The sequence below is a fragment of the Anomalospiza imberbis genome, unplaced genomic scaffold (assembly GCF_031753505.1).
Source record: "Anomalospiza imberbis isolate Cuckoo-Finch-1a 21T00152 unplaced genomic scaffold, ASM3175350v1 scaffold_105, whole genome shotgun sequence".
Lineage (NCBI taxonomy): Eukaryota > Metazoa > Chordata > Aves > Passeriformes > Viduidae > Anomalospiza > Anomalospiza imberbis.
This window is the reverse complement of record NW_027099438.1, coordinates 27,691-50,971: the sequence shown is the minus strand read 5'-3', so window position 1 is coordinate 50,971 and position 23,281 is coordinate 27,691. Positions and strand designations below refer to the sequence as shown.

Genomic DNA, 23,281 nt, shown 5'->3' with positions numbered 1-23,281 from the left:
AAATCCCCCCCCAAAAAAAACCCATAAAAACCCTTAACCCCCCAAAACCCCAAAGCCCCCCCACCAAAATAAACCCCATAAAAAACTCCAAAACTCCCCCAAATCCTCCCCCTAAAAACCCATAAAAACCCATAAAAACCCCAAAAAAACCCCAACCCCCCCGAAAAAAAAAAACCCAAACAAATCCCCCAGAGCCCCCCAGAGCCCCCCAGAGCCCCCCAAAGCCCCCAGCCCCATGGCGGCGCTGGCCAGCTCCCTGATCCGGCAGCGCCGGGGGGTTCGGGACGCGCCCCCCGCCGCGCGCCCCCGGCCCCGCGCGCGCCCCCGGCGCCCCCCGGCCGCCCTCGCTGTGCCAGCAGCAGCTGCGCGGGCTCGTGGCCAAGGTCCGGGGCTGCGGGAGGCGGAGGAGACCCCGCGAGAAACCCCCCGGTAACCGGGCAGGGGGCCCCGATAAAATCGGGGGGGCCGTTTGGGGATTTTTCGGTTTTTTTTTTTTTTTTTTTTTTTTTTTTTTTTTTTTTTTTTTTTTTGGGGGGGGGGATTGGGAGTTTTGAGGGAGTTTGGGGAGGTCATGTGGGATTTTGGGGGGGGTTCGGGGGGATTTGGGGAGGCTTTGGGGGGTCTGGCGGGGTTTGGGGTGAGTTTGGGGGGTTTTGGGGAGGTTATGTGGATTTTGGGGAGATTTTAGGGGGATTTGGGGAGTTTGGGGTGATGTAGAGGGGAATTTGGGGCGATTTGGGGGAGTTCTCAGGGAGTTTGGAGGGATTTGGGGAGAGTTTGCGGTGATCTGGGGAGGTTTTGGGGAGATTTGGGGGAGTTTGGGGGGATTTGTCTGGAGTTTGGGAGGGTTTTGGGGAGGTTATGTAGGATTTTAGGGGAGTTTGGGGAGATTTTAGGGGATTTGGGGAGTTTGGGGTGATGTAGAGGGGAATTTGGGGGGATTTGGGGGAGTTCTCAGGGAGTTTGGAGGGACTTGGGGAGAGTTTGCGGTGATCTGGGGAGGTTTTGGGGGGATTTGGGGGAGTTTGGGGGGATTTGTCTGGAGTTTGGGAGGGTTTTGGGGAGGTTATGTAGGATTTTAGGGGAGTTTGGGGAGATTTTAGGGGGATTTGGGGAGTTTGGGTGATGTTGAGGGGAATTTGGAGGGATTTAGGGAGTTCTCAGGGAGTTTGGAGGGATTTGGGGAGAGTTTGCGGTGATCTGGGGAGGTTTTGGGAGATTTGGGGGAGTTTGGGGTGATTTGTCTGGAGTTTGGGAGGGTTTTGGGGAGGTTATGTAGGATTTTAGGGGAGTTTGGGGAGATTTTAGGGGGATTTGGGGAGTTTGGGTGATGTTGAGGGAATTTGGAGCGATTTGGGGGAGTTCTCAGGGAGTTTGGAGGGATTTGGGGAGAGTTTGCGGTGATCTGGGGAGGTTTTGGGGGGATTTGGGGGAGTTTGGGGGGATTTGTCTGGAGTTTGGGAGGGTTTTGGGGAGGTTATGTAGGATTTTAGGGGATTTGGGGGAGATTTTAGGGGGATTTGGGGAGTTTGGGGTGATGTTGAGGGGAATTTGGAGGGATTTAGGGGAGTTCTCAGGGAGTTTGGAGGGATTTGGGGAGAGTTTGCAGTGATCTGGGGAGGTTTTGGGGGGATTTGGGGTTTTTTTGGGGGCAATTTTGGAGAAATTTAGGGCAATTTGGGGGGATTTTTGGGGGGTTTCTGGGTGGAAATTTGGGGGTTTTTTGGGTGGGTTTTTGGGGGTTTTCAGGGCGGGTTTTTGGGTTTGTTTTTTGGGTTTTCCGGGTGAGTTCTTTGGGTGTTTTTGGGTTGGATTTCAGGCTTATCAGGTTGGATTTTGGTTTTTTGGGTTGGATTTTGGTTTCTTTGGTGTGGTTTTGGGGTTTTCCGGGTGGGCTTTTGGGGTTTTTTGGGCTGGATTTCGGGTTTTTCAGGTTGGATCTTGGGTTTTTCGGGTTGGATTTTGTTTTTTCGGGTCTGATTTTGGTTTTTTGGGTCAGATTTCAGTTTCTCCGGTTGGGTTTTTTGGGTTGGATTTCGGGTTTTTCGGGTGGGATTTCGGGTTTTTTTGGGTGGATTTGGGGTTTTTTCGGGTCGAATTTCGCGTTTTTTCGGGTTGGATTTTGTTTTTTCGGGTTGGATTTTGGTGTTCCGGGTTGGATTTTGGTTTCTCGGGTTGGATTTCAGGTTTTCCGGGTGGGTTTTTTGGGTGGATTTCAGGTTTTTTGGGAGGGATTCCAGATTTTTTGGTGTGGTTTTTGGGGTTCCCGGGGTCCCCGTGACCCCCGGACCCCCCCTGCTCAGAGCCACAGCTCCGGGGGGCGATCGCGCGGCTCCGGGGGGGCCACGGCCACTTCCTGCACATGGGCCCGGACGGGCGGCTGGACGGCACCTGGGAGGAGGCGGGGCCTGGCAGTGAGTGGGCGGGGCCTGCAGAGGGGCGGGACATGTTGGCGAGTGGGTGTGGCCAGGGAATGGGGCGGGGCTTTGGGTAAAGGGGCGGGGTCCGAGGGGGCACTGGGTGGGACTGGGGGATGCTGTCAGTGGTTACTGGTTTGTACCGGTTTATACCGGTTTATACTGGTTTATACCAGCTTATACCAGTTCATACTGGTTTATACTGGTTTATACTGGTTTATTCCAGCTTATACCAGTCTATACTGGTTTATACTGGTTTATACTGATTTATACCGGCTTATACCAGTCCATACTGGTTTATACTGGTTTATACTGGCTTATACCAGTCCCTACTGGTTCATACTGGTTTATACAAATCCATACTGGTTTATACTAGCTTATACTTGTTTATTCCAGTTTGTACTGGTTCATACTGTTTTATACTGGTTTATAACAGTTTTGACTGGTTTATACTGGTCCATACTGGTTTATACTGGGATATCCCTCCCCCCAGCGCTGTTTAACCTGATCCTGGTCGGGGTCCATGTCGTGGCTGGTTGGGGTTACTGGTTTATACTGGTTTACACTGGTCCATTCTGGTTTATACTGTTCCATACTGGTTTGTACCGGTCCATACTGGTTTATACTGGTTTATACTGGTATTTCCCCCCCTCCCAGCACTGTTTAACCTGATCCCGGTCGGGCTCCGTGTCGTGGCCATCCAAGGCACCCGGGCCGGGCGTTACGTGGCCATGAATGGGGCCGGCGTCGTCTACACCTCCGTGAGTGACCCAAAAACCCCAAAATCCACCACAAAAACCCCAAAATCCCAGAATCCGCCATAAAAATCCCAAAATCCACCTCAAAACCTCCAAAATCCACCCCAAAACCGCCAAATCCACCCCAATAACCCCCAAATCCACCCAAAATCCATCCTGGGATCCCCCAAAACCCCCAGGTGTGCCCAGGTGTACCCAGGTGCGCCCAGGTGCGCCCAGGTGACGCCCAGGTGCCCGCAGGTGCACTTCACGCCCGAGTGCCGCTTCAAGGAGTGCGTGTTCGAGAACTACCACGTGCTCTACGCCTCGGCGCTCTACCGGCAGCGCCGCTCGGGCCGCGCCTGGTACCTGGGGCTGGACCGGCACGGGCGGCCCATGGCCGGGCCCCGCGTGCGCAAGGACAAGGCCGCGGCGCACTTCCTGCCCCAGCTGCTGGAGGGTGAGCCCAAAATCCACGGATTTGGGGATTTGAACCCAAAAATTGGGGATTTGAGCCCAAAATTGGGGATTGGGAGTGACCCACACGGCTGGGCCATGGGTGCGCAAGGACAAGGCCGCGGCGCACTTCCTGCTCCAGCTGCTGGAGGGTGAGCCCAAAATCCACGGATTTGGGGATTTGAACCCAAAAATTGTGGATTTGAGCCCAAAATTGGGGATCAGGGATCCAAAAATTGGGGATTTGAGCCCAAAATTGGGGTTGGGAGTGACCAGGGAGTGACCACACGGCCGGACCCTGCGTGCGCAAGGACAAGGCTGCGGCGCACTTCCTGCCCCAGCTGCTCGAGGGTGAGCAAAAAAACCCAAAACTGGGGGTTTCAAACCCAAAAATTGGGGGTCAGGGTCCCGAAATTGAGGTTTGGAAACCCAAAATTGGGGATTGGGACCCAAAAATTGGAGTTTGGGACCCAAAATTGGTGATTGGAATCTAAAAATTGGGAATTGGAACCCAAATATTGGGATTTAGAACGCAAAATTGGGGATTGGAATCTAAAAATTGGGGATTTGAACCCAAAATTGGGGATCAGGAACCCAAAAATTGGGGTTCGGAATGCAAAGATTGGGTTTGGGAACCCAAAAATTTGGGATCAGGGACCTAAAATTGAGGATTTGAACCCAAAATTTGAGATTGGGAGGGACCACATGGCCAGACCCTGTGAACAATCAGCGAGACCCCAAAATTTGGGTCGGAACCCTTGGGAGTTGGGGGAGGGAAATTTGGGGAATATTTTGGGTGGGATTTTTGTGAAATTTGGGTGGAATTTGGGTGGGATTTCTGTGGGATTTCAGTGGAATTTTTGCGAAATTTGGGTAAAATTTGGGTGGGATTTGGGTGAGATTTTTGTGAAATTTGGGGGGGATTTGGGTGTGATTTCTGTGAAATTTGGGTGGGATTTTTGTGAAATTTGGGAGGTATTTTTGTGGGATTTTTGTGGGATTTGGGTGGGAATTCGGGGCTCCCCCCCCCCCCCAATTTGGGGAGGGGTCGGGGCCCCACCTGACCCCCGGCACCCTCCCCCACAGTGGCGCTGTACCGGGAGCCGTCCCTGCACGAGGTCGAGGAGCCCCCGGGGACCCCTCCCCCACCGGCGACCCCTCCCCCACCACCTGGGACCCCTCCCCCCCCTCCGGGGACCCCCCCCGGTGACCTCTGACCCTGCTCGGCCGGACCTGTGACCTCGGACCTGTGACCTCTGACCCCGCCCCCCCCCAAAAACACACACCTGCACTGAGAGCCCCCGGGGGGGCCCCGAAAACCCCAAAAATACCCCAAAAATCACTCCTGAAAAAAACCCAAAATCCCTGCTGAAAAAAACCCCAAAATTCACAAAACAAACCCAAAAATCCCGCCTGAAAAACCCCCAAAATCCACAAAACAAACCCAAAAAACCCCCGAAAATCCCCTCAAAAAATCCCAAAATTCCCCCCCCAAAAACCTGCACTGAGATCCCCTGGGGGGACCCCAAAAACCCAAACCCCCCCCCCCCAAAAAAAACCCAAAAAACCCCAAAAATCCCACCCCGACCCCTCCCCCCGGCACGTGGGGACCCGAGCCCCCCCCACAAGCCACGCCCCCTTCGCGACCACGCCCTTTTCTACGACCCCACACTGTGCAAGCCCCGCCCCCGAGAGCAATAAGTCCCACCCCTTCTCGGCGAGGCCCCGCCCATTCTTTGCATGATTGACACCTCCCCGCGCGGCCTGGCCCCGCCCCCTCAATAAACACCAGTTTGTACCATTTCGGACCAGTTGGGACCAGTTCGGGGGCGGGGCGGGGAAATTCCGAGATTTTTGGGGCAAATTCTGGGGATTTGGGGGCAAATTTGGGTCAATTTTGTGTCGGGGGGGGAATTTGGGGGGGGGGCAGAAATTTGGGGGGCGGGGAAGAATTAGGGGGGTGGGGCGGGCAAATTTGGGGTCACGTGATTTCGGGGGAGGGGTCCAGGCGAGATTGTGGGGGGCTTTGGGGGAAGAATTTTGGGGGGTTGGGGGCAAATTTGGGGTTCCCTGGGGGCAATTTTGGGGCTTTGGGGTCAATTTTGGGGTTCCCGGGTTCAATTTTGGGGTTTTGGGGTCAATTTTGGGCTGGGGGGAGGGGCCGGGGTCATTCCCGGGTCAGTTCCAGGGGGGGGGATGGGCGGAATTCCCCCCCCCGCCCCTCCCCCACATCCGGAGCAGCTGCGGCCGCCCCTCCCCCACCCCCCCCGCCCCTCCCCCACTCCGGCCATGGCCGCGCTCGCGCTCGGACCCCCCCTCACCTTCCTCCTCCTCCTCCTCCTCCTCCTCCTGGAGCCGGACCTCGGTACCGCGGCCCCCCCGGGACCCCCGAAACCGCCGAGATTCACCCCAAAACCTGCCCGGGACCCTCCCCCAAAAATCCCCCCCAAAATCCCCAAAATTCACCCCAAATTCCTCCCCAAAACCGCCCGGATACACCCCAAAACCTGCCCAAGACCCTCCCCCAAAAATCTCACCCAAATCCCCCCAAAATTCACCCCAAAACCGCCGGGATTCACCCCAAAATCTGCCCGGGACCCTCCCCCAAAAATCCCCCCAAAATTCACCCCAAATTCCTCCCCAAAACCGCCCGGATTCACCCCAAAACCTTCCCGGGACCCTCCCCCAAAAATCTCCCCCAAAATCCCCAAAATTCACCCCAAAACTGCCGGGATTCACCCCAAAACCTGCCCGGGACCCTCCCCCAAAAATCTCCCCCAAAATCCCCAAAATTCACCCCAAATTCCTCCCCAAAACCACCGGGATTCCCCCCAAAACCTGCCCAAGACCCTCCCCCAAAAATCTCCCCCAAAATCCCCAAAATTCACCCCAAAACCGCCGGGATTCACCCCAAAACCTGCCCGGGACCCTCCCCCAAAAATCTCCCCTCAAATCCCCCCAAAATCCCCAAAATTCACCCCAAAACTGCCCGGATTCACCCCAAAACCTGCCTAAGACCCTCCACCAAAAATCTCCCCCCAAATCCCCCCAAAATCCCCAAAATTCCCTCCCAAATCCCCCCCAAAATCCCCCAAAATTCACCCCAAAACCGCCCGGATTCACCCCAAAACCTGCCCGGGACCCTCCCCCAAAAATCCCCCCAAATCCCCCCAAAATTCACCCCAAATCCCCCTAGATTCACCCCAATATTTTATTTTAACTAATTAATTTATTTATTTCTATAATTTATTACATTTATTGATTAATTTCCTGCAATTAATGATATGTAATTATTGATATGTAATTAATTGATTAATTAATCCCCCCAGCCCGGGGGTCTCCCCTGGCCTGGGCCCTGCTGGGGCCGCACCGGGCCGGGGTTAATTTCATTTCTTGATTAATTTAATGCCGTTTATTGCATTTATTGATTAATTTCTTGTAATTAATGATATGTAATTAATTGATTAATTAATCCCCCCAGCCCGGGGGTCTCCCCTGGCCCGGGCCCTGCTGGGGCCGTACCGGGCCGGGGTTAATTTCATTTCTTGATTAATTTAATGCCGTTTATTGCATTTATTGATTAATTTCTTGCAGTTAATGCTATGTAATTAATTGATTAATTAATCCCCCCAGCCCGGGGGTCTCCCCTGGCCCGGGCCCTGCTGGGGCCGTACCGGGCCGGGGTCCGCCCGGGGGGGCCCGGGGGGGGCCCGGTGCTGGTCACGGTGGGGCTGGAGCTGGCCCAGCTGCTGGGGCTGGTACGGGACCGGGACCGCGGGAAATTGGGGGAAATTTGGGATTTGGGGATTTTGGGGGGCGTTGGGGCAGATTTGGGGCGGATTTAGGGGTGATTTTAGGAGGATTTTTGGGGGTTTAGGGGGGATTCGAGGGGATTTTGGGGTGATTTTGGGGGGATTTTGGGGTATGGTTTGGGGGATTTTGGTGCATTTTTGGGATTTTGGGGGGATTTTGGGGTGAAGTTTGGGGGATTTTGGGGGATTTCGGTGCATTTTTTGGATTTTGGGGGGATTTGGGGGATTTTTGGGGTGGATTTGGAGGAGATTGGGGTGGATTTGGGGAGGATTTAGGGGATTTTGGGGGGATTTAGGGTGGTTTAAGGGGGATTTTTGGGGGGTTGGGGTGGATTTGGGGGGGTTTAAGGGAATTTTGAGGGGAATTTTGGAGGGTTTGGGGTGGATTTGGGGGATTTTGGGGAGGTTTTGTGGATTTCTGGGTGAGGGAGGGTCCGGGGGGCCCAAAAAAACCCAGAATTCCCCAAATTCCCCCCATTCCAGGACGAGAAGAATGAGGAGATGACAACGAAAGTTTACCTGAACCTGGTGGGGATTTGGGGGAAATTCGGAGGAATTCGGGAAAAGTTGGGAGATTTTGGGAGAATTCGATGAATCCGGGGGGGATTTTGGGGTCTCCTTTTTTTGGGGGGGGCGGGAATTCTCGGGAATTTGGGGTGGATTTGGAGGAATTCTGGGGGTTTTGGGGCGGATTTGGGGGAATTTTGGGGTTTTTTGGGGTGGATTTTCTGGAATTTGGGGGTTTTGGGGGCGGATCCTCTGGAATTTGGGGTGGATTTTTGGAAATTTGGTGTTTTTGGGGTGGATTTTCTGGAATTTGGGGTGGATTTTTGGGAATTCAGGGTGGATGTTTGGGAATTCGGGGTGGATTTTCAGGAATTTGGGGGTTTTGGGGTGGATCCTCTGGAATTTGGGGTGGAATTTCGGGAATTTGATGTTTTTGGGGCGGATCCTCTGCACTTTGGGTTTTTTGGGGTTTTTCCCCCAGAGCTGGCGCGACCCCCGGCTCTCCTGGGACCCCCGCGAGCACGGGGGGGTGGCGGTGCTGCGGCTGCCGGCCGAGCACATCTGGCTGCCAGATGTGGGGCTGGACAACAAGTACGGCGATTCCGGGGCGATTTCGGGGAATTTCGGGAAAATTTGGGAATTTTTGTGAATTTTGGGCAATTTTTGGGTGGTTTTGGGGAGTTTCAGGTGATTTTGAAGCGTTTTTTGCAGAATTTTGGGGGATTTTGGGGTTTTTTTGGGGGGATTTTGTGGTTTTTGGGGTATTTTTTGGGGAATATTGGGGTTTTTTGGGGCAGTTTTGGGTTTTTGGGGTTTTTCTGGGGGGATTTTGGTGGTTTTTGGGGGGATTTTGTGGATTTTGGGGTATTTTTTTGGGATTTTTGTGGTTTTGGGGGGGATTTTGGTGGTTTGGGGGGGGGGTTGTGGATTTTGGGGCATTTCTTGGGGGATTTTGGGTTTTTTTGGGGTCCCCTGACCCCTCTGCCCCCCCCCACCCCCCAGCAATGATGGGGAATTCGGCGTGTCCCTGGGGGTCCGGGCCATCGTGACCCCCGACGGCGCCGTCACCTGGAGACCCCCGGCGCTGTTCCGGAGCCGCTGCCCCATCCGGGTGAGGCCGGAGCCGCGAAATTCGGGGAAATTCGGTGAAATCTGGGGGAATTTGGGGGATTTGGGGGGAAAATTTGGGGGATTTGGGGGGAAAATTTGGGGGATTTTTAGGAAATTTGGGGAAAATTTGGTGGATTTTTAGGCAATTTGGGAAAATTTTGGGGCATTTCAGGGGGATTTGGGGGAAATTCGGGGAAAATTTGGGGAATTTTTTTGGGGGAATTTGGGGTTGATCTGGGGTTTTTTTCCGGGCATTTCGGGCTCGGGGAAGCCGGGATTTTTGGGGCTCGGTTTTGGGGTGAACTCCGGGGGTTTCGGGGCTCCCCAGGTGTCGCACTTCCCCTTCGACTGGCAGAACTGCTCCCTCAACTTCCGCTCGGGCTCCTACGGCCCCGGGGAGCTGCGGCTGCGCCCGGGGGGCCCGGGAGGGCCCTGGGGGGCGCAGGTGGCACTGCCCCCCGACTTCCAGGGTGAGCTTTGGGATGAATTCCTGCGATTTTGGGGCATTTGGGGGGATTTTTGGGGATTTTTTAAATTTTTGGGGTATTTTGGGTCAGGAATGGGATTTTGGGGGAATTTGGGGGAATTTTGATGTTCTCAGGTGTATTTTGAGCAGGATTTTTGTGGTTTTTTTTGGGGGTTTGGGGTTTTTTGGGGGGGGTTGGGGTTTTTCTGGGTTTTTTTGGGGTTTTTGGGGTTCTCAGGTGTATTTTGGGGTGGATTTGGGGGTTTCAAGGTGCATTTTGAGCGGGATTTTTGGGGGTTTTGGGGTTTTTTTTTTGGTTCTCTTGTGTATTTTGAGTGGGATTTTGGGTTTTTTGGCAGTTTTTTGGGCTTTTTGGGAGTTCCCAGGTGTATTTCGGGGTCGGTTTTGGGGGTGTCTCACCTGTCCCCTCCCCAGAAAATGGGCAGTGGACCCTGGTGCACCGCTCGGGGGGCACCTGGGGCCCGGCGGCCGCGCCCGCGGGGGTCGCGTTCCACCTGGTGCTGCGCCGGAAGCCGCTCTTCTACCTGGCCACGGTGCTGGTGCCCTGCGTGCTGATCACGCTGCTGGCCGTGGGCGTGTTCCACCTGCCCCCCGACGCAGGTGAGCTCACCTGGGGCCAGGTGGGACCAAAATTGTCCCCAAAATTGGGGGAATTGTCCCCAAACTGAGTCGGCTGTGGGCATGTTCCACCTGTGCCTGTCACACCTGTGTCACACCTGTCCAGGCAAGCTCACCTGTCCATTACCTGTCCGTTACCTGTCCAGGTGAGAAGATGTCGCTGTCCCTGTTCGCACTGCTCACCTTGACGGTGTTCCTGCTGCTCCTGGCCGACAAGGTGCCGGCCACATCGCTGCAGGTGCCGCTCATCGGCCGATACCTGACGGGCACCTTGGTGCTGCTGGCGCTGGTGGTGGCGCTGAGCGTGGGCGTGCTCAACGTGCACCACCGCTCACCTGGCACCCACCACCTGCCCGGGTGGGCCCGACAGGTGAGGAGAGCACCTGGGGAGGGAAAAATGCAAAAATCCCAGGAAAAACCCCCAAAAAATCCCCCAAAAATCCCCAAAACATCAAATAATGGGCACCAAACCACACCTGGGCACACCTGGGCACGCCCCCAGATGGGTCCCAGGTGATTTGTGGGGGCCCTGGGATGAATTTTGGGGTTCCCTGGTGAATATTTGGGGTTCCCAGGTGGGAATTCTGGGGTTCTCACCTGTTCCCTCCCCCCCCAGGTGTTCCTGCAGCGCCTCCCTCCCTTGCTGGGCCTGCGCCCCTCCCCCTCCACCCCCGCCCCCGCCTCCGCCCCGCCCCCCCGCACCTCGGACGCGTATTTCCTGCGCCGCCCCTCCCTCTCCGGCCCCGCCCCCCCGGCGCTGGCCTCGCCCCCCACCGGCGCGGCTCCGCCGCCCCCGGAGCTGCGCGAGGCCGCGCTTGCCGCCGCCGCCATCGCCCGGAGCCTGCGCGAGCGTCAGGGGAGGCAGCAGGTGAGGGCACACCCGAAACACACCTGGGCACAGCTGGGACACACCTGGGGGCACCTGAAACACACCTGGGCACAGCTGGGACACACCTGGGGGCACCTGAAACACACCTGGGCACAGGTGGGACACAGCTGGGGACACCTGGGCACACCCGAAACACACCTGGGCACAGCTGGGACACACCTGGGGGCACCTGAAACACACCTGGGCACAGGTGGGACACAGCTGGGGACACCTGGGCACACCCAAAACACACCTGGGCACAGCTGGGACACACCTGGGGGCACCTGAAACACACCTGGGCACAGCTGGGACACACCTGGGGGCACCTGAAACACACCTGGGCACAGGTGGGACACAGCTGGGGACACCTGGGCACACCCAAAACACACCTGGGCACAGCTGGGACACACCTGGGGGCACCTGAAACACACCTGGGCACAGGTGGGACACAGCTAGGGACATCTGGGCACACCCAAAACACACCTGGGCACAGCTGGGACACACCTGGGGGCACCTGAAACACACCTGGGCACAGGTGGGACACAGCTGGGGACACCTGGGAACACCTGGGCACACCCAAAACACACCTGGGCACAGCTGGGACACACCAGGGACACACCTGGGCACACCTGGGGACACCTGTTTTTCCCCATTTTTTTTCCATTTTCCCCCATTTATTTCCATTTCCCCCGTATTTTTCCCTCGTTTTTTCCCCAATTCCCCGTGTTCCGTGACCGTTCCCGCAGGCACAGGACGAGTGGCGGGCACTGGCCATGGCCCTGGACCGGCTCTGCCTGTGGGCGCTGCTGGTGCTGACCGGGGGCTGCGCGCTGGGCACGGGGCTGGACGCGGCGCTGCACCGGCCCCCTGACACCCCCTTCCCGTGAGCGCCCCGAAATCACCCCAAAATTACCCAAAATAACCCGCCAAAATCACCCCAAAAAATCCCCAAAATCACCCCAAAAGTATCCTGAAAATACCCCAAAAGTAACCCAAAAAATACCCAAAAAAATCCCAAAATATCCCAGATATATCCCAGAAATTGCCCCAAAAAGCCCAAAATCTCCCAAAATCACCCCAAAGAAACCCGGAAATCATCCCAAAAATATCCTGAAAATATCCCAAAAATAACCCAAAAAATAACCAAAAAAATCAAAAATATTCCGAAAATATATAAAAAAACCCGCCGAAATCACCCCAAAAAACCTCAAAATCAACCCAAAACAATCCCAAAAAAACACCCTGAATATCTCGGAAATATCCTGAAAATATCCTTTAATATCCCCCAAAAAATCCCAAATTATCCTGAAAATATCCCAAAAATACCCAAAAATATAAAAAAAAATGGCGGATAAATCCCATGAGCCTCCGCGCATTTGGGGGAATATATCCCATGATCCTCCGCCCCAGTGGGGGGATAAATCCCATGAAACTTTGCGGTAAACAATGGCGGAGAAATCCCATGAGCCTCTGCGCGTTTAGGGGGAATATATCCCATGATCCTCCGCCCCAGTGGGGGGATAAATCCCATGAAGCTTTGCGGTAAACAAAATGGCGGACAAATCCCATGAGCCTTTGCGCGTTTAGGGGGAATATATCCCATGATCCTCCGCCCCAGTGGGGGGATAAATCCCATGAAGCATTGCGGTAAACAAAATGGCGGACAAATCCCATGAGCCTTTGCGCGTTTAGGGGGAATATATCCCATGATCCTCCGCCCCAGTGGGGGGATAAATCCCATGAAGCTTTGCGGTAAACAATGGCGGACAAATCCCATGAGCCTTTGCGCGTTTAGGGGGAATATATCCCATGATCCTCCGCGCCATTGGGGGGGATAAATCCCATGAAGCTTTGCGGTAAACAAAATGGCGGACAAATCCCATGAGCCTTTGCGCGTTTAGGGGGAATATATCCCATGATCCTCGGCGCCATTGGGGGGATAAATCCCATGAATCTTTGCGGTAAACAAAATGGCGGACAAATCCCATGAGCCTTTGCGCGTTTAGGGGGAATATATCCCATGATCCTCCGCCCCAGTGGGGGGATAAATCCCATGAAGCTTTGCGGTAAACAATGGCGGACAAATCCCATGAGCCTTTGCGCGTTTAGGGGGAATATATCCCATGATCCTCCGCGCCATTGGGGGGGATAAATCCCATGAAGCTTTGCGGTAAACAATGGCGGACAAATCCCATGAGCCTCTGCGCGTTCAGGGGGGAATATATCCCATGATCCTCCGCCCCAGTGGGGGGATAAATCCCATGAAGCTTTGCGGTAAACAAAATGGCGGACAAATCCCATGAGCCTTTGCGCGTTTAGGGGGAATATATCCCATGATCCTCCGCCCCAGTGGGGGGATAAATCCCATGAAGCTTTGCGGTAAACAATGGCGGACAAATCCCATGAGCCTTTGCGCGTTTAGGGGGAATATATCCCATGATCCTCGGCGCCATTGGGGGGGATAAATCCCATGAAGCTTTGCGGTAAACAATGGCGGACAAATCCCATGAGCCTCTGCGCGTTTAGGGGGAATATATCCCATGATCCTCCGCCCCAGTGGGGGGATAAATCCCATGAACCATTGCGGTAAACAATGGCGGACAAATCCCATGAGCCTTTGCGCGTTCAGGGGGAATATATCCCATGATCCTCCGCCCCAGTGGGGGGATAAATCCCATGAACCATTGCGGTAAGCAATGGCGGACAAATCCCATGAGCCTTTGCGAGTTAAGGGGGGAATATATCCCATGATCCTCCGCCCCAGTGGGGGGATAAATCCCATGAAGCTTTGCGGTAAACAATGGCGGACAAATCCCAAGAGCCTTTGCGCGTTTAGGGGGAATATATCCCATGATCCTCCGCGCCATTGGGGGGATAAATCCCATGAACCTTTGCGGTAAACAAAATGGCGGACAAATCCCATGAGCCTTTGCGCGTTTAGGGGGAATATATCCCTTGATCCTCCGCGCCATTGGGGGGATAAATCCCATGATCCTCCGCGCCTGTAAAGCGGCTGCATCGCGGCGTTCCCGGCGCGGTAGCCGGAGGATTAATCCCGGGATTTCTCCGGCGGGGAACGCGGAAAAATCCCTGCGCCTTGGGTGCGTCAGTTCGGGAGGAATTCCGGGGATTTTCCGCGCGGGGAATCGGAAAATAATCCGGGAATATTCGGCGTTTATTGGCGGGTCTATCCCATGGTGCACCGCGGCCCTGCCGTCTCCATGGCGACGGCGCAGGCGTACCGCGTTCAAGCGAAAAATAGGGGGGGGCTAACGATGGGCGTGGTCTATGCAGGGGCGTGTCCTCAGTAGGAGACGGCGATTGGTCGAGCTAGTCCCCGCCTCTCCGTGCTTTCCGAAGACGTCATTGCCCGGCGCCGACGGGGAGAGAGGCCGGCCCGGGGTGAGCGCGGATCCCAAAAAATCCCAAAATCCCCCAAAAATCCCCAAAATCCCGCCCAGGGGAGGGGTACGGGAGCAGCCGGGGGTGGGGGAGGGCCGCGGAGAACGGGGGGCGCGGGGAGGGCGGGAGGGGCTGGTTTGGGGAGGTTTTGGGTGAATTTGTGAGAAAATCGTTCATTTTTGGGAATGAACGGGAGTTTGGGGGGTGTACGTGGAATTTTCGGGAACATTTTGGGGATTTTTGGGGTTTGGTTGGGAAGATTGGGGGAAAATTGGGAATTGTAGGGGAATTCGGGGAATTTTTTTGGGTTATATTGGGAATTTTGGGGGAAAATTGGGAACTTTGGTGGAATATTTGGAAATTTATGGGTTTTATGGAGAATTGTGGGGGTAATTCGGGGGATTTTGAATGAAACAATTCTACTTTGGGGGATTTCGGGAAAATTTGGGGAATTTTGGGGGAAATTCTGCGGTTTTTGGGGAGTTATGTGGAATTTTGGGGGAACTTTGGGTATTTAGGTGGAATTTTGGGGGAACATTGGGATATTGGGGGAAATTTTGGGAGAATTTTGGAACTTTTGGGGATTTGGGTGGGATTTTGGAGGCCCTTTGGGGATTTTGATGAATATTTGGGCATTTTGGCGTAAGTTTGGCGATTTTGGGTGGAATTTTAGGGATTTTTTGGGGGAATTTTGTGACTTTTGGGGATTTGGGTGGGATTTTGGAGGAACGTTGGGGATTTTTGGGGTGATTTTGGAGATGCTGGGTGGAATTTCGGGCTCTTCCCCCTCCCCCCTCTGACCTCCTCCCCTCCCCTCCCCCCCCAGGCCATGAAGGAGGCTCCGCCCCGCCCACACGCGGGGGGAGGAGCTCCCGCCAGCCCCTCCTCCCCTCCCGGCCCCTCCCCGTCCCCTCCCCCGTTCCTCGCGCTGCTGGGGGGGGCGGGGCCGGAGCGCAGCGCGGGGGGCGGGGCCGGCGGCGGGGGGCGGGGCTGGGCGGGGCCGCGGACGCTCCCCCCGCGGTGCTGGCGGCGCAGGGGCGCCCCCCGGCGGCGGCTGCGGGCGCTGCGGCTCCTGCGCCTCCTCCTGGCCCGCCCGGGGCTCTGGGGGGGGAGGGGCGCCCGCCCCCGCGCCGCGGGGGGGAGGGGCACCCGCAAGGCCACGCCCCTCCCCGGCCGACGCCGGCCCCGCCCCGAGGGCGGCCAGGAAGTGACAAAAGAGGAGGAGGACGGGCCGGTGGTGGGAGGGGCTTCCTTCACCACGCCCCCCCTGACGGACCTGCTGCCCCTCCCCCACCCGCTGGCACCGCCCCTCCTTCATGAGAGGGCGGGGCTGGGGGAGGGCGGGGATGAAGGTGAGGAGGGAGGTGGGGGAAGGGCGGGGGGGCCTATGGTTGAGGGGCATGACCTAATACGTGGGGGAGGGGCCTAAATCTGGAGGGTGGGGCCTAAATTTGTGGAGGGGCCTTATTGTGAGGGGGAGTGGCTAAATTGTGGGGGGAGGAGCCAAAATGTGGAGGAGGGGCTTTCATGGGGAAGGGAGGGGCTTAAATGTGGCAGGAGAGGCCTAAACTGGGGGCGGGGCCTAAATCATTGGGGGGGGGCTAAAATTTGGGGCAGGCCCAAAATTTGAGGTGGAGGAGGATAAATAGTGGGGGAGGGGCTTAAATAGGGGAGGAGTCTAATGGGGAGTGGCCTAAAATTTAGGGGAGGGGCCTAAGTGTGGGGAGGAGGGGCCTAATGGCAGGGGGAGGGACCTAAATGTGGGAGGGTGAAGCCAAAATTTTTTGGGGGGGAGGGGCGGGGGTAGCTCTGGGAGGGGATGGGGGGAACCAAAGTTGGGGGCGGGGCTGACCCTATTTGGGGGCGGGGCCTGGTGTTCTGGGGTCCCTCACCACTCCCCCTCCCCCACCATTTGCAGGTCCCCTCCTGAACGGGCTGGGGGGGGGCGGGGTGGGGGCGGGGCCTCTCCCGGGCTGCCCCTCCCCCCCGCACGCCCCTCCCCCCGCCTGCCCGGGCCCCATCCTGATCAGCAACGTCACCGGAGGGGGCGGGGCTGAACTCGAGCCACGCCCCTCACCTGGATCCGGCCACGCCACTTCGGCCACGCCCCCGCCACGGGCCCCGCCCCCCGGGCAGTCCAGCCCGCCCCTGCGGGAGGAGCACGTGACCTGCGTGCAGAGTGAGTGACATCATCGGTGACATCATCGCACGGGGCGGTGACATCATAGGGGCTGTAGGTTTTGGGGTGACGTCATCAAGGCGCGGGGATAGGGGTGATGACGTCATCAGGAATCGGAATTGGGATGGTGACGTCATCAGAGAGGGAGGCACAGCCGAGATGATGATGTCATCAGGGGATGGAATCTGGGGCGATGACGTCATAGGTAAGGGGGCTTGGACCGATGATGTCATCAGAAAGGGAAATTCGGGGGGTTTGGGTGGAATTTGGGGATTTTTTGGGATTTCAGTTGGAATTTTGCAATTTTGGGTGGATTTTGAGTGGAATGCTTGGGACTTTTTCGGATATTGGGTGCAATTTTGGGATTTTTTGGGATTGCAGCGGGAACTTTGGGAATTGTGGGTGGAAATTTGGGAATTCGGGTCGCCAGGCATCCTGGACGAGTTCCTGCAGGCCTACGGGAGCCTCATCCCCGTCAGCGCCGACGAGGTCGTGGAGAAGCTCGAGGACATTTTCCAGCAGGAGTTCAGCACCCCCCAGAGGTGCGGAATTCAAGGGATTTCAGGGATTCTGGGGACTCTTTGTGGAATTTTGGGGATTTTTATGGAATTTTGGGGGATCCTGGAGAAGATTTGAGTGATTATTGGGGGGGATTTTTTGGGGATTTTTTTTTTCTTTTTTTATGTGATTTTTTTGGGGATTTTTTGGGGGTTTTCCTGGGATTTTGGGGGATTTTTTTAAGAATTTTTTTAAATTTTTTTGTGGTGGGGAATTTTGGGTTTTATTTGCAATATTGTGGGGTTTTTTTTGAGGTTTTTCTCTTTTGATTTCTTTATGATTTTTTTGGTTTTTTGGTGCATTTTTTTAGGTGTTTCCTGGGATTTTTGGGGGTTTTTTACTTTTTGGGATTCTTGTGGGGGAGCTTTTTGGGGGATTTTTTCGGGATTTTTGTTCAGGATTTTTTGGGAATTCCAGGTTTTATTTTGGGATTCATTTTGGGGTTTTTTGTGTTTTTTTGGGATTTCTTTGGTGTTATTTTTAGGATTTTTTTTGTTTTGGTTTTTTTTTAATTTCGGGGGGGATTTTTTTGGGTTTTTTTTTGCCAATTCTGGGCAATCCCAGGGCTGATTTTGGGTTTTTTGTGGCTGGGGGCAGGCGGGGCTCGGTGCAGCAGCTCCTCCAGTCCTACCAGCGCCTGCCGGGCTCGGCACTGCTCCGCGGCTTCCGCGTCAGCTACAAACGCCACGTGCTCACCATGGACGACCTGCAGACGCTCTACGGCCCCAACTGGCTCAACGACCAGGTTTGGGGAGAATTCCAGGCACTTTGGGAAATTTGGGGATTTTGGCGATTTTTTTCAGACTTTTTGGGAGTTTTTTGGGAGTTTTACAGGGTTTTTTGGGGGTTATTGGAGTGGGTTTAGGCAGGTTTTGGTGGGTTTAGGGAAGGTTTTGGGGGATTTTGGGTTGTTTTGGGTGGTTTGGGGTAGTTTGGGGGTATTTTTTGGGATTTTGGGGTGGTTTTGGGGCGTTTTTTTCCGTTTTTTGGGGTGTTTTGGTGTGTTTTTCGGTGTTGTTGGGTGCTGTCGGGGCGCTCAGGTGAGCCCTTGCAGGTGATGAACATGTACGGGGACCTGGTCATGGACGCCGTGCCCGACAAGGTGAGCGTGGGGGCGGAGCCGGGGGCGGGGCTTGGCTGGGCAGGGGCGGGGCCAGGCTGGGAATGGCGCCCAGGTGAGCCCCAGGTGTGCTGGGCGTGTCCCAGGTGAGCCCCGCCCCCTCCCCAGGTGCACTTCTTCAACTCCTTTTTCTACGACAAACTCCGCACCCGAGGCTACGAGGGCGTGCAGCGCTGGACCAAGAACGTGAGGGGCGGGGCCTGACCGGGTGGGCGGGGCAAGGTGGGCGTGGCTCGGGGGCAGCACTGGACCAAGAACATGAGGGGCGGGGCCAAGGTGGGTTAGGCCAGGGTGGGCGTGGCTCTGGGGGCAGCAAAGGACCAAGAATGTGAGGGGCGGTGCTTAAAGGGGTGGGACCTGAAGGGGCAGGATCAGGTATGGGCGTGGCCAGATGTGTTCAGGAACATATGGGCGTGGCCAGGTCTGCTTAGGGCCAGTTGTGGAGGTAACAAGATACACTCACATCCACACGTGGGCGTGGCCAGGTGTGGGCGTGGCTTTGGGCGCCAGGCTAGACTAAGAATGTGGGGGTGGAGCCTAATGGGGTGTGGCCAGGTATGCTCAGTGTTAGAGGTGGGCGTGGCCAGGTGCGTTCGGGAACTGGTGGGTGTGGCCAGCTCTGCTTTAGGCCAGGTGTGGGCGTGGCCAGATGTGTCCCGGAACATGTGGGCGTGGCCAGGTGCGCTCAGCACCAGCTGCGAGCCCCACCCCCAAACAGGGCATATCCCCAAAAACCCCTCCCCCGTCCCGCCCCCGGGGAGTTGGGCGTGTCCTTGCCCGCTGGGGGGGCGTGTCCCACGGCTGGCCCCGCCCCCGGGCAGGTGGACATTTTCGGCAAGGAGCTGCTGCTGATCCCCATCCACCTGGAGGTGCACTGGTCGCTGGTGGCCGTGGACGTGGTGCGCCGCACCATCACCTACTTCGACTCGCAGCGCACGCTCAACCGCCGCTGCCCCAAGGTGGGCGGGGCCCGGAAAGGGGGAGGGCCTCCTATAAAGGGGGCGTGGTCATGGGGTTAAAATTGGAAGGGGCGGGGTTGGATTTTGTTCCCTTTCATTGGTTGGTTTTGGCTGAAGTTTGATTAATTGTGGAGTGGGAAGAGTTAAAGGGGAGAGATTTGGCCCCAAAATGTAGGCGTGGTCATTCAAAGAGGGGGTGTGGCCAGGTTTGTAAATTAGAGGAGGTGGGGCTTGTGTTTGCCTTAAAATTAAAATATTATGCAAATAAAAAATTCCTGTCAAAAAACTCTTTTAGTTTTAGGGTGGGAGGTGCTAAACACAGAAAGGCGTGGCCCCAAATTGGGGGCGTGCCCTCCCAAAACTGGGCGTGGCCAAGAATGCATGAGGGCGTGGTTAAAGCAGAAGGGTGGGGCCAAACCCAGAGCACCCAAATCCCCTTTTATTGCCTTGAAATTGGGTGGGTGGGGCTTAAAGGGGTGTGGTGGGTGGGCGTGACCAGGCGTGTTTCGGGGGCGTGGCTTCGCATTTAGACGGTGTGGCTTCTCATTTAGAGGGCGGGGCTTGAGTTTTGTGGGCGGGGCTTGAAGGTTAAGTGATGGGTGGGTGTGGTCACCACGTTTGGCCCCTCCCCTGGCTGATCACGCCCCGTTTTGGCCCCGCCCCCAGCACATCTGCCGCTACCTGCAGGCCGAGGCTGACAAGAAGGAGCGGCCGGACTTCCGCGAGGGCTGGAGGGGCGCCTTCAAAATGGTCAGGGGGGACCCAAAACCGCCAGAAACCACCCCAAAAATCCCCCAGAAATCCCACCCGGGGTGGCCCCACATGTCCAAAAAAATCCCAAAAAAAACCCTTCCAAAAATCTTTAAAAATTCCAAACAGTCCCCCAAAAATCTCAGCCGGGGTGGCCCAAAATGCCAAAAAAAAATCCCCCAAAAAATCCCCCAATAAATCCTAAAAATATCCTCAAAAAACATTTACAAAAACAAAAAAATCCCATCTGGGGTGGTCCAAAATGTCTGACAAAAAACACCCCAAAAAAATCCCAAAAAGACCTCAAAAATCTTTAAAAATAAAAATCCCCATAAATCCCACCCAATATGACCCAAAATTCCCTTTTGTGGCTCCAAAAAAATCCTAGAAATATCCCTGGAGAAAAAAAACCAGAAAAAATCCCCAAAATACCGAAAAATCCCCCAAAAAATCCCAAAAAAGTCTCAAAAATCCCTAATGATCGCAAAAAAGTCTCAAAAACCCCTAAAAGTCCCTCAAAAACCCCTGAAAATCCCCCAAGAGTCCTTAGAATTCCTCAGAAACAAAAAAAAAATCCCCGAAAATCCCAAAAATCCTCAAAACCCTAAAAAATCCCCAAAGAATCCCGAAATTGGTAATTTTGGTTTTTTTGCCCCAGAACGTCGCCCGGCAGAACAACGACAGCGACTGCGGCGCCTTCGTGTTGCAGGTGGGCGGGGTTTGGGACGGGAGAATTTGGGGGAAATTTGGGATTTTTGGGAATTGTGGGTGGTGTTGGGGTGAATTTGGGGGAATTTTGAGGGATTTTTGAGAGTAATTTTGGAGTTAATTCTGGGATTTTTGGGCTAATTTGGGGTGAATTTTGGTTATTTTTGGGCAAATTTAGGGTGGATTTTTGGGGCCAATTCTGGGATTTTGGGGCGGATTTGGGATGAATTTTGGGTGGGTTTGGGGCGGATTTTTTGGTGTAATTTTGGGGTTGCTTCTGGGATTCTGGGGCGGATTTCCCCTTGGAGTTTTACCTGATTTTGGGTTTTTTTTGGGGGGATTTTGGGTCCCCAGTACTGCAAGTTCCTGGCGCTGGGGCGCCCGTTCAGCTTCACGCAGCAGGACATGCCGCACCTGCGCCGCCTGATGTACAAGGAGCTCTGCCACTGCCAGCTCGCCCTCTGACCCCCCGGAATCCGGGGAACCCCCCCAGAACCCCCAAATCCCCTAATTCCCAAAAAAACCCGGAAAAGCGCAAAAAACCCCTTGGAAATCGGGCTCGGAATGGCCAAAATGCGGGAAAAAATGTGATTATGGGGGGGGGGGGGTGGGCGGGGTTTGGGGGGATGGGCGGGGTTTGGGGGACCCCAGAATTTGGGAATTTTTTGGATCCCGAAAAACCCAAAAATCCCCAAAAAAATCTGAAAAAAATCCAAAAAAACCCAAAAAGCCCAATGAAAATTGGCCTCGGAGTGTGTGAAATGTGGAAAAAATGGGAATTTTGGGGGGGGGGGATAGGCGGGGTTTGGGGGGGCCCAAAATTTTGGGAACTTTTTGGATCCCGAAGAAACTGAAAATCCCAATAAAATCCAAAAAAAAATCAAAAAAAAATCCAAAAAAGCAAAAAAAACCCATGAAAATTGGCCTTGGAGTGGATGAAATGTGGAAAAAAATGGGAATATTTAGGGGGGATGGGTGGGCTTTGGGGGGCCCCAAATGTTGGGAATTTTTTTGGATCTTGAAAAACCCAAAAACCCCAAAAAATAAAAAAAAATCCTAAAAAAAGCAGAAAACCCTATGGAAATCGGCCTTGGAGTGGGCGGAATGTGGAAAAGATGGGAATTTTGGGGGGGGATGGGCGGGGTTCGGGGGGGCCACAAAATCTGGGAATTTTTTCGATCCCGAAAAACCCAGAAAATCCTAAAATTTCCCCCCAAAAAACCCAAAAGATTCCAAAAACTGCTTGAAAATACACCCCCAAAACTGGATTTTTTGGGAGGTAAACGGGGGGATTTGGGGGATTTTTGGGGTTTTAGGACCGAAAGGGGAAGCACCAAAAATCTGGGAATTGTTGGAGGTCCTGAATGTGCAGCAAAAAAGCCAAAAAAAAAAAAAAAATCCCCAAAAAACCCCCCAAGAAACCCAGAAAAGTAAAAAAAAATTCCCAGAAATGCTAAAAATGCCCAAAAATTCAAAAGCAATCCTGAAAAATGGAAAAGAACCCAAAAAAAACCCCAGAATTCTCCCAAATTCCCCAAAACTCTCAAGATTCACCCAAAATCTCCCAAAAATTTTCCCAAAAATTCCCAAGAATTCCCCCAAATTCTCCCAATTTTCCACAAATTTTCCCCAGATTTCCCCGAATTTTCCGTTTCGAAGCCGGCGCAGAAAAACTTTGGGAATAAAAAGGAGCAAAAACCGACGAGAAAAACCCAAAAAATCCCAAATTTGGGCTGGGGGGAGGGGCCGGGGGCATTTTGGAAATTTTTGGGGCCATTTTGGGGGGATTTGGGACATTTTTGGGGCAAATTCTGGGACTTTTTGGGGGTTTTTTTTGGTTTTGGGGGCATTTTTGGGGGGATTTGGGGACAATTTAGGGGATTTTGGGGGCATTCGGGGGGGTTTGGGGAGATATGGGGACATTTTTGGGGATTTTTGGGTTTTTCATGGTCGTTTTGGGGGGATTTGGGGTCGAGTGGGGACATTTTAGGGCTTTTTGGGATATTTGTCATTTTTCGGGCCAATTTGGGGGGATTTGGGGTCATTTTTGGGGCCATTTCGGGTCATTTTTGGGGACATTCATGGGGTTTATTGGGGTTTTTGAGCCATTTTGGGGGGATTTGGGGACATTTTTGGGGGGGATTCTGGGGGAATTTTGGGACATTTTTGGGGGGATTTGGGGACATTTTTGGGGGATTCTGGGGGAATTTTGGGACATTTTTGGGACATTTTTTTGGGGGATTCTGGGGGAATTTTGGGACATTTTTGGGACATTTTTTGGGGGGATTTCGGGACATTTTTTTGGGGGATTCTGGGGGAATTTTGGGACATTTTTGGGACATTTTTTGGGGGGATTTCGGGACATTTTTTTGGGGGATTCTGGGGAAATTTTGGGACATTTTTGGGACATTTTTTGGGGGGATTTGGGGACATTTTTTGGGGGGATTCTGGGGGAATTTTGGGACATTTTTGGGGGGATTTTGGGACATTTTTGGGACATTTTTTGGGGGGATTCTGGGGGAATTTTGGGACATTTTTGGGACATTTTTTGGGGGGATTCTGGGGGAATTTTGGGACATTTTTGGGACATTTT

At 54.3% G+C, this 23,281-nt stretch overlaps 3 protein-coding genes across 3 annotated transcripts; all 3 read left to right on the top strand.

Annotated features, from left to right (window-relative positions):
* The first annotated feature begins 222 nt into the window (after positions 1 to 222).
* Positions 223 to 4,827, top strand: LOC137465722 (fibroblast growth factor 11-like). Its single transcript, XM_068177766.1, is given in 6 exon segments — positions 223 to 339; positions 341 to 429; positions 2,304 to 2,414; positions 3,075 to 3,178; positions 3,416 to 3,614; positions 4,697 to 4,827. Coding segments are annotated over 6 exon segments (738 nt in total). The 5' UTR covers positions 223 to 235.
* A 1,072-nt stretch (positions 4,828 to 5,899) lies between these two features.
* On the top strand, positions 5,900 to 11,899 carry CHRNB1 (cholinergic receptor nicotinic beta 1 subunit). Its single transcript, XM_068177765.1, has 10 exons — positions 5,900 to 5,975; positions 7,244 to 7,368; positions 7,906 to 7,950; positions 8,411 to 8,520; positions 8,932 to 9,040; positions 9,368 to 9,509; positions 9,941 to 10,126; positions 10,291 to 10,514; positions 10,761 to 11,012; positions 11,759 to 11,899. The coding sequence occupies exons 1-10, from the start codon at positions 5,900 to 5,902 to the stop codon at positions 11,897 to 11,899; spliced, it is 1,410 nt and encodes a 469-aa protein (XP_068033866.1).
* A 3,566-nt stretch (positions 11,900 to 15,465) lies between these two features.
* On the top strand, positions 15,466 to 21,159 carry LOC137465720 (sentrin-specific protease 3-like; the record flags this gene model as incomplete). Its single annotated transcript, XM_068177764.1, has 10 exons — positions 15,466 to 15,766; positions 16,333 to 16,593; positions 17,024 to 17,135; positions 17,749 to 17,896; positions 18,206 to 18,253; positions 18,380 to 18,457; positions 19,093 to 19,230; positions 19,897 to 19,980; positions 20,639 to 20,689; positions 21,043 to 21,159. Coding segments are annotated over 10 exons (1,332 nt in total), but the record flags the coding sequence as incomplete, so codon positions are not given.
* Between the last annotated feature and the right edge of the window lie 2,122 nt (positions 21,160 to 23,281).